Here is an 11,101-nt window from a genome sequence, read left to right as displayed (position 1 = left end):
GACGTTGTAGAGGTCTGGCTAGGGTCTGATGACGCAGTCGTTGTAGAGGTCTGGGTGGGGCCCGATGATACAGACGTTGTAGAGGTCTGGGTTGGGCCCGATGATGCAGTCGTTGTAGAGGTCTTGGTAGGGCCTGATGATGCAGTCGTTGTAGAGGTTTGGGTAGGGAATGATGATGCAGAGGTTGTAGATATAACACCGCTAGATAAAATTTGTGTCATTTTTGTCTCACTGCTCGATGAACTTGAAATCGAGACCAAAGGAAGACCTGAAGAAGTCAAATGTGATGTAGCAGTTGTTGAAAACGAAGTCGACGTTGCCATTATGTTGCTTGTTGAAAGAGCATTTAAGATCTTAATTGTATTTGTTAATGATGCAGGTGTACTGGTAGATACATATGAAGCCGGTGTTGGTGATATTACAGAAACGCTTGATGTAACTTCAGTGGCATCAAGAGTAAGAGATGATGGAGTTGGCAATGTGGACGCTACAGCTTCACTTGAAGAGGTCGAGGGTGGTAGCATCGAACTGCTAAATGTTGATGCAGTGAAGGACAGTGGAGTATTGTATGAAGAAGTCGAAGGACTCTTAGTGACATACGAGGGACCAGAAACAACTGACGTGTCAATGACAGACCCTGAAGTCATCGTGACAGTTGAAGTAGACAGAGCTTGCTCATTCAAACTGGTCTTTGTAATCATTAAACTGGATGGATGGAGTGGGATACTTGTAGCAATTCTAGTATCAAGTAAAGTCGAGCTGTGTGGTAGAGATTCACTGGAGAAGGTTGTTTCTGTGGATGATTTTTCCAAGCTGAACGGTACTTGTGAATTGGACAACGTTTTAGAGGCAAAGCTACTAGAATATTGATCCATTGTCTTGCTCGTTGTGATATCAATCGTTTTCGTTTTTTCTGGTACAGATGTAGAGAGAAACTTGTGATCCGATGAGAAATCAGTTAGAATAGAATGAAGAAAAGTAGCAATCGATGTTGCTAGGTTGTCAGACAAGAACGAACTTGACATAAATACTTGAGTCGATTTAATTAGAGTAGATCGCTCATAAGAACTCATACCAAAAGAAAAATCAGTCAGCGAAGTCTTTATTCCAGTATTAGAAATGGACAAGCTGCTTGTTTCGGGTGGCGACGTGAGAAGCAAGTCAGATACTGTTTTGTATTGTTTTGAGTTACTTGAAAAGTAGTTTAGAGAGGAGGAACTATCCAAATCACTGGATGAGAAGAGTATATCAGTAGTTGTAAGTAAAAGCATGGAAGACGTTATGCCGGATATAGAATGTGAAAGATCTCGTGGATTCAAAACGTCGCTGCTCTCAGAAAAAAGAGACGATCTTTGAGTAATGGTACTAGTGTACATTTCTGAAGTTTTCAATGGTTTCATTATTTCGCTTGACGATTTGAAAGTATCTTTGGATGGAGTGAAAGCGTAAGAACTTGTCTGAAAGTTTTCAGATAATTGCGGATCCAATTTAACGCTGCTTTCCAAATAGAGAGATGATTTACGAATATCAGAAAAGAGTTCTGTTATTTTCGACGAAGTAGTCATATCTTTGGATAATAAACTCAGTTTGAAGGACTCTGAAAATTCCGTGTCAAACTTATTGCTACTGTCTAAATAGAGTGACGATTTTTGTATTTCGGTAATCATTTCTGATGTTTTCTTTAAATCGCTTGAGAAAGTGACCTTATTACTGTCTATAGAACTTGAAACTTCAGTACTCGATCTAAAGTATTCAGATAACTGCGGATCCAACTTATCGCTACTTTCTAAATAAAAAGACGATTTATATATTTCAGAAAATATTTCTGTCACTTCCTGAAACTTGCTTGACTGAGTTATCATATCTCTGGATAAAGGTACAGTAGTGGAGTGCTCCGAAATTCGCGGATCCAACAAATAGCTGCTGCTTTGTACACTCTGCGAGAAAGATGACTTCTGAACATCATTGAAGATTTCTGTTATTTCCTTAACCTCGCTTGATGATGTGATCATATCTTTGGAAATAAAACTTGTTTTGGGGTATTCCGAAACTCTTTGATCAAGTTTTTCAGTACTTTGTAAATAAAAAGACGATTTTTGAATATCGGTAAACATTTCTGATGTTTTCCCAATTTTGCTGAACGGAGTAACCATATCCTTGGACGGAAAACTTGTCTTGATGTATTCTGATAATTGTGTGTCCAAACTATTGCTGCTTTCTAAATAGAGTGACGATTTTGTAATATCAGAATATGTTTCTGTCATTTTTAGAACCTCGCCGGACGAAGCGATCATATCTTTCGATAAAAAACTCGTCTTGAAGTCTCCTGAAAACTGCGTGTCAAACTTAACGCTGCTTTCCAAGAAGTGAGATGATTTTTGAACTTCAGAGAAAGTTTCTGTTACTTTCCACTTTTCGCTGGACGATGTTATCATCTCCTTGGATACGGAACTCGTCTTGTAGTACTCCGATAATCGTGGATCCAATACATCGCTGCTCTCTAAATAGAGAGACGTTTTTTTTATATCCGATGTAATTTCCGATGTTTTCTTGATATCGCTTAGCTTAGTGCTCAGTTCTTTGTCCAGAGTCAAAATTTCAGAACTTGTTCTTAAGTCCTCCGATAATCGTGGGTCCAACTTATCGCTGCCTTCTAAAGAAAGAGACGATTTTTGAGTGTCAAAATAAGTTTCTGACATTTTCCTAACCTCGCTTGACAACGTGATCATATCTTTAGAAAAAGTAAAAATTTCAGAACTCGTTTTTAAGAATTTTTGCGAATCAAAATTTTCAGTGCTTTCTAAAATGAGAGAGGATTTCTCAATATTAGTGGGTGTAGTCGTTTTCAGCGTTTCCTTGACATCGCTTCCTGCGAGTATTATGGTTTGGTCTGACACAGATTCATATGTTGTTGACAAAAGAAATTTAGTAGAAGTAGTCACCAATTCTTTAGATGCTTCGTATTCTGGACGTGTTGAAACTTCATTTTGTATCATTGTTATAGACGAACCACATTTATAAACCGCCGCCGCTGCTCTGCACTCAACTGATACGCTCCCTGGAGTTTCAGTGGCTGAAATGTCAAATAGTTGTTTTCTTTTTAACGTACTAACGTACAATTTTTTTTATTTATAAAGAAAACTTGAATAGTCTTACTTACCCTCAATTTGAATCCAGAATTTTCCTGCAGGTGATGTAACGGTGTTGTCCAATCGCATTTCAATTCTACTGTTAATACTTTTATAGACTATCCTTTTTTGAAAATGGTTGTTATCTTGGCATGAAATTTCTGTATTAGAAAACCCATCAGTGATGTAGAGTCTCTGACTACAGATTCCAGATGCATCGCTTAATTGCAAATCTAATACAGTTATTTGGATAGGAGATCCGTTAGTTGTCTGTAGTGCGCATGTGGCACCGGAAGTGACAGAACATTCTGACATAGTTGCTGGATAGTTTTCACTGAAGAGAAATACGGGGTTGTCTGTCAACATTGAAATGGAATTGATGGACATCGAGGAAATATCTAGAACGAAATATCATTAAAACGTTATTCTTCCTCAAAGTGTTCTACAAGTTTTATTGCTTTGGAAAACTTGCTACATAACATCAAATTAGTAAATCTAATAAAATATTTATAGCAATGAAAATAATGGAACTTTTTATTTGATTTTACATTTTTTCATATTAAAAATGAAATACTAGCCTTTTTGAAAAAAATATGTTTTATGACAAAAATTAAATAAAGTATTTGTGACGCTTTTTGTAAACGGGGAATTCGCAGTTATGCTAACAATAATTTTTTAAACATTTAGTCAAGTGTTCGATCATTACCAGTAAAAAAATGAAATTCGATTCGAAATTTGAAATAGTCTCACCGGGAATACAACTGTACCACATTTTCATGTAATTTGTCCTCTCGTCAAAAATTGATATGTCGCAAAAATGTTCCGTGTAGTTCCAAGCCACAGGTATTCCGCTGCAAGTTTCCATGCCCGAGCATCGTGAGTAATGTGCGTGTTCAAAGTCACTAGATGTTCCGAAGTACCTCTGACCGCAGTCCTCTTTTTCATTGACATAGTTACAACAATATGTTATATTTCTGTCAAAGTATGTCGCAATTTGCGGACAATTCAGTTCTTTACGTTTTGCATACACAAAAACGTCATAGACGTAGATTTTTTCGCCTGTTCTACAAGTGGGTATCAAGTAGTCTTCAAATCCATTCCCGTAACAGGCCTGCTGGATGTATGTTGTTGAAGCATGATTTTCTAGGTACAAAATTTTCAAAATAATGTTATTATGAATACCTAAATGAAGTATATTCTTTCGTTTTTAACTATGAATTGTAATCACAATAAAAATTAAACAAAAACAAAAAATATTATTTTCCCCAATTTTTATACTTGAAAAAATATTTTTTTTTTTAGCAAAAATGCAAGATTATATGTTAATCTACAACAATGAAATACCGCCCCCCCCCCCAACAATAAAAAGAAACCAAAAACAGAACAAACTTCATTTAAAATAAAAACAAGGATCAAAACAAACAAAATTTAAAAAAAAGAGGAATAGATAAAGAAAAATAATAATTAGGGTTTAAAAAAAGATGAATAATAGGTATGTAATAACAACCAAAAAAAAAAACAAATAAAAAAACCCCAAAAAAAAACAAAACAAAAAAAAACAAAACAAAAAAACAAAACAAAACAGCAACAACAAACAACACAAAACAAAAACAAAAAAGGGAAAAAAGAAAAGAAAACTCCTAAATGATTTTTTAATAAAAATTAAAAAGACAATGTTAAATAATAAAGTTAAATATTAAAGTTATTTCTAAATAAATAAGGACAAACAAATCATTTACCTGGTATCAACATACATGGGATTACGGTGACAAATATTTGAGACAAACGTAAAATAAGATCCATTTTAAACTTCATGAATTTTCAATGTAGCCTTCCTCCATGTCCTTATTAAAAGACCAGATTTGAATGTTGATTTCCTTTAAATTATTTTATTTAAAAGTTGCACACAGGTATCGAAACCAAAATGACATAGAGAGATTGTTTTTCTTACAGTTGACTTTGCACTTAAATTGACTGAAAGAGAATCATGCTTCTGATTTAAATCTTTTATAAAACTATTGAAGGTCTAGAGACACTTGATATATTTGCATAAAATTTTATATTAACTTTCTTTAAAGAAAAATTTCTTAACTTCTCTCAATCAAGTATTTCTGATTGTAAAATAAAAACGGGACCAAATATTTTGGCATAGTTAATGTTGATCAAGAAACAATCTGCTGCCTTTTCATTTCTGAACCTCAAGACACTAATGATATTTAAATACTCTCACGTAGAGCATGTATATATCTATAATTGTATCTTTTCATGTAAAGAAACTGTTACACCAATTTAAACTTTTTGAGGTAATTCAGAAACCCCTTTACATGTGTGTATTGTTAAAGCGGAGCATACATTACCGTTAAATGTATGCCTGTAACAAATTGATAAAATTTTGGTTTTGCAGATTAAATTTGGCTTCGCGTGACAGAGACCGGCACTTGAAATGGATAAAACCAAGGAAATGGTAGGTGCCATGCCATAGAAGTCTAAGTCACGTAATCCTTGTTAAATTGATTAGGAAATATACAATGTAGCCCTCGAAAAACAAAAAACCCACAAGGAATAACCAATTGCCCTGACGTTTAGGTATTTACGTCAAGTTAAAAAATAAACCAAGTCGCTTATATATAACCGCATTTCTATGTCACTATAACTGCAACAGCATATATTTAATAATTCCAGAAGTCAATTAAAACATCTGGTAGGGTACTAGTATTAAATTTTGTCTTTGTATATCACAGTGATATTTCTATCCATATCGCAGTGAATTTTTATTTTTCCTAAGATGAATACACCTCATTTTTTCTGACAATGAGAATCAAACTTAAGTGGAGTTTATGCCTTTTATAGGCACAGCTAACATTCATCTCACCACAGTGACCTGTCACAGGAAACGCTCGATAAGTCTCATCTAAAGTTAAGTTGTCTTGACATAGTTTCCAACTAAAAATATCCCTTTCTTATTTTCCTTCCTAGATTTCCCTTTTTTATAAATTCTAGGTCAGAGATATATATATATATATATATATATATATATATATATATATATATATATATATATATATATATATATATATATATATATATATTGTTATACTATATGTAATATCAATTGATCAATGTAAACCATGGAACAGTTTATAATTCTATTGTTTTGCTGATAAATTTCATTCACAAGCAGCTAAGAATACACTGTGGTTGAGTGTATCTTAACTATAACTTCAATGTCATTAAGAATGAAAAGCACACATGGATGAATGTGTTGGTTTTATTAAAATTTCTTAATGTTTTTCAACGAACAAATGAATGTTTCCACAGCATTAGATTACATATTGTTTATGAAAAACAATTCATTACATATAAATAAACAGTGAGCAAGGGTTGACATAAATGCATTAAGATTCCACACGATCACTCTACTTTTTGATTGAATAATAATGAAAAAAACCACAATATTTAATTAATCAACCATGATAATTTGAGCACTTCTTATGAGTAAACGTTAAAAATCGAATCAAAGTAACAATTACAGCATTGGCTGACACAATTATTTGAACTACTCAAACATTCACAAACGTTGTCTCATTTGGCTTAATGTTTACATGACTTTACAATTATTCATTTTATTCCTCTTTTTCTTGCGTTTCGGGAGTTTTTCGTAGATATGCGCGTCACTGCCGTCACTGCCTTTATCTACATTATTTGAACTAACTGGAGTTAGGTAATCTGGATCAGAAGTTTTGCTATCTGGATCTAATTTCCGAAAACTCCAATTCATAGCAGGACAATGCATGAGATGAGTTGTCACCATACAACGCGTCAGAAACATTTTGCAGCCTGACTGCTGATTTATACATGGCATCACATCTACTGGGCAGATGTTTTCAAAATGATCCCTCATCTTACATGCATGGAGTTTTGCGCCGCAGTAACATTCTTTAAGTGCACATTTATAATCAACCTGGACTGTACAGTCTCTTCTGAAGCAGCTATCACAATGGTGACTCTGTTCTTTGTTCTGAAAGAGATTGTAGGGTGGCAAACTCAAAGCTTCGAAATTCATGACGGGGCATTCACGTAAATGTTCAGTCAGAAGAATTCGTGAAAATCTATATTCACAGCCGTGCTGTTTGTTGATGCAAGAGATTTCTTTAAACTGACAGATTCGTTTGTGTTCCTTTATTTTACATCCATGGAACCGCATCGGACAACCTGCGTTCGGACATTTTTTAATCACGCATTCTTTTTGCTGTGGACAGTCAATACAAAAGCAATACAGGCAGTGCTCATGTATATTTTCAATCTTGAGAGATGGTCTTGAGTAACGGTCACTAGGATGTCGGCTTACACGCTTGTCAAAATTACTTGGATGTAACGTTTCTGGTTGTTGTTGTTGTTGTTGCATCTTTGTGCAATGCTGAAGATGGTATGCTAGCTTGTTTCTTGGCATTTCCATCCGACATCCAAGTGTCTCGTTAATGCATCGAATTATTGTGTATGTGCATAATTCATCATGCTCCCGTTGTTTACATTTGTGAAATAAAGCTTCGCAACATTGGTTTTTACACTTATTTACTGGACAATCCTTTATTTTAGAGCATCTTTTGTCAAAACAAGACAAGCAGTGTTTATGTTGAAGTTCGTACGAATCGGCATCGCCCTGGTCGCTTTTGGGCCTCTCCTCATCAGCTTCTTTCTTTAAAAACAATCTAATGACACTACTAGATAAATCCTTGACGGAAACCCCACTAAAATCATCCAGCAATGGTTTTTTTATTATCACACTCTTGTTCAAGTCGACTTTTTCTTTGCTGATTTTCGTTTTCTCCTGTCCCTTATTTTCTGGTACTAAAGACCCCTTGCGTTGTGCCTGCATCAGATCTCGATACTCCCCCGTGTCCGTTGGAGGCTGTCTATCGTTCTCTACATCATCTTTCTTTTCATTTAGCTGGTAGTTCAAACTTCGTTGAAGATTTTTCACAGATATGTTTCCAAAATCCGTGGATTTTCTTTGATCGACCCTCTCTTCATTTCCGACCCGGAGATATTTGTTTTCTTTTCCTCGTTGATTAATTTGATTTTCAGTATTCTGACCCTTAAAATTAGAATTGCCGGATGGTTTTATGTACATTGATGTACCAAAATCCTGAACTGATATATGGTCAGCCATTACTATCAAATACAATGTAACTCTAAACTCCCAATACGCCGTCGGGATTTATAACAAGCCCTGTGATCAAAACGGAAATTGACGTTATTATTTCTGGAAAATAACCCGGAAGAGTCACAACTCAGATACTCGAAAGAGAAAATCACTGCAGAATGTTTACTTTCAGTTTGGATACAGTAAAGGTTCTTTAAATACAGAACATGTATGTACTTTTAATAATGGGAAAAAATGTATAAATCAGGAGGCACAACACGGCACAAGATGAAACAGGAATATTTTTCTGAATCATCATAGAAATCAAATACACTTATTAAACTACTTTAATGTCATATCAATATAATTTATTGAACTTCATGATATTTTTTAATATTGAATAAAGAATTTTAACACATTTAAAAAAATACTTTATTGATAAAAGTATATAAAGTATTTTATTAACAGGTCTTGTTAAATTATTCACACCGACCGATATGGTAGCGAATTTGGTAACAACGTTTCTTGGCGGATAAAGCATGGGTCTTCTGATCAACAGATCCTATATTTGAACCTTCTTTGTACAATCTGTTCCTGTCAATTTGAAATCCATGCACTCATAATACTAACATATCTTTATACATTAAACCAACTCGCGCTGATTTTAACAATTTGATACATTCATTCAAAAACAAATTGTCAGGACTTTCGCTGCATGTCGTTAGTTTCAAGGAGCAAATGACCGCCAATGATTGATTAACAAAATATCAAGAATGAAACCGCAGGATACACTCCTTTCTGTTTATCATAAATTATTAACTTGAACTTCGTATTCTACGTGCATGAACACACAAACTATAACTTCCCTACAATTTGCAAATAGTTATGTATCAACTAATTTATTATTTCATTTACTGTACATTGGACACATTCCCTCTAAGCCTACGTTCGGTGATTTCACTCTGACAGTCTGACCCTCCTTTGATTACAGGGACATATTGCTCTGATAAGATGATTATTTTCTTATCACCGATTTTCCGGCCCAGTGTTTGATGATCGTACAGTTAAAGGACTAAAATATGCCTGTTTTAACTACGTAAGTTAATAGTTTTTTATAACCTGATAAAGCAATTCGAATAAGTCCTAGCTTAAGTTTAACTAAATGTAAAGTTTTTACAACGTGCAATATAAGCTAGTATAGTTACAATCTATACATCCCCTAGGATAGATGGGCACAAGGAGGCTGGGAGTTACTTTATCTTTGTATTAATTTTCATATCAATTTTCATAAACTTGATATTTTGACCTAAAATGATGCTGTGACTATCTTTTTTTTTTTTTTTCATTTTGGCACTTATAACGACTTAAATGTATAGGATAAACAATATATTTTAGCTACAAGTCTCCCTTGTTATTGCTAAAACTCGTTTTTTGCGGGGGAGGGGGGCATAATCATGAGGTGCAGGGTAAAATAGGATTTCCTTGATATCGGGGTCCACAAAATATTCGAACTCGTGTAACAGTCAGCCTGAGTGTATGAAAACTCAAAACATCTTACCTTGATAATGCATTTTAATTATGTGAATACGTATATGACAAACAAAAATATTGATGTTATCTTCAACTAAGAAACAAACATATATTTAGTCGAAGCCTTTACATTCTATGCTATAATAAAACTCGGTATTAGATGGGAAAAGTATAGAAAAAAGATATAACATGTCGCTTATATTAGATATGTATGTACAACATCTATCTTGTATGAGGTGTGATGGTTTAAGGTAATTCTTTGACGGCAGAATAAACAAGCCTTATAGATGAACAGCGCTAATTTGATTTATATTTTAAGGTCCCTAATTTTTTTACATTGTATATACAGCTTCATTATCTTATCTAAAAAAAGGTGAGCGATGTGACCCCTGGCGTCTTTTAATGTGTCAAGGAAATTGTTATCAAAATTTTGAATCAACAACACCGTTGACTTTTTGCCATTACATATTAGTAATAACTCGTGTATTGGAAAAGTTTTCACAAGGACTTTTAAATCTGCGTCGAGACATCCATTAGCATCTGTCATTATCGTAGGTGAAAGGAAGCAAACAAAATCCCCTTTTTGTTCTCTGTTGATATATTATATCAACATTTTATTTGTATAAACAAATCGTATTTGCTTAATCAACTATTTGACACCAGTGATTATACACTCCTCTGTTCAAATGTTCTATCTTGATAAATCAGCAAGAAAGAAAATCAGGTCACAAGAATAATATTACAGAAAAAACAAACTGTAAGTATCTTATTGATGAAAATATTATCTCATATTAAAAAAAAAGTTTGAATGACTGAGAATCTTCGAAATTTATTAAATGCCAAAAAACCCCGATAAGTGATTATATACCCGATTAATTCAAATGAAGTATTCGTGGTTCTTTGGAAGAAGTCACACATGTACATGTACAAATGGGACTCAGACTGAAGGAGGGATATTTTCATAAATGTTGCATTAAAAACCCATAATTGGGTTTTTATACACTTTTACATTGTGAGTAGCATTTTATTTATAATAATGTTTTTGACAAAATGTTCAGTTTAATGGTTAGTTAATAGCCCACTATCCATTTATGCATAATATGTGTACAAAAAGGCGTAGTTTCATTTTGCATCTTATGTGTACATGTAAAATCTAAATCGTCTTTTATTAACCCCAAAAGCGTTTACTAATTGAACTTAAATTACCCATAAAATAGAATATATTTTTAAAATATTTCATGTATAGTTATGAAAACTAGACAGCTAAGTTACATTTTGAAATTTTTTATAACAAACACGC

General features: G+C 33.8%; 1 protein-coding gene across 1 annotated transcript; it reads right to left on the bottom strand.

The window, feature by feature from the left end:
• Positions 1-6,382: 6,382 nt before the first annotated feature.
• Positions 6,383-8,368, bottom strand: LOC128188530 (uncharacterized). The gene has a single exon (XM_052859634.1). It carries the CDS (start codon positions 8,296-8,298, stop codon positions 6,727-6,729), a length of 1,572 nt encoding a protein of 523 aa, XP_052715594.1. The 5' UTR covers positions 8,299-8,368; the 3' UTR covers positions 6,383-6,726.
• Between the last annotated feature and the right edge of the window lie 2,733 nt (positions 8,369-11,101).

This window comes from Crassostrea angulata, chromosome 6 (genome assembly GCF_025612915.1).
Source record: "Crassostrea angulata isolate pt1a10 chromosome 6, ASM2561291v2, whole genome shotgun sequence".
NCBI classification, from domain to species: domain Eukaryota; kingdom Metazoa; phylum Mollusca; class Bivalvia; order Ostreida; family Ostreidae; genus Magallana; species Magallana angulata.
This window is presented reverse-complemented; position numbering and strand designations above follow the sequence as displayed.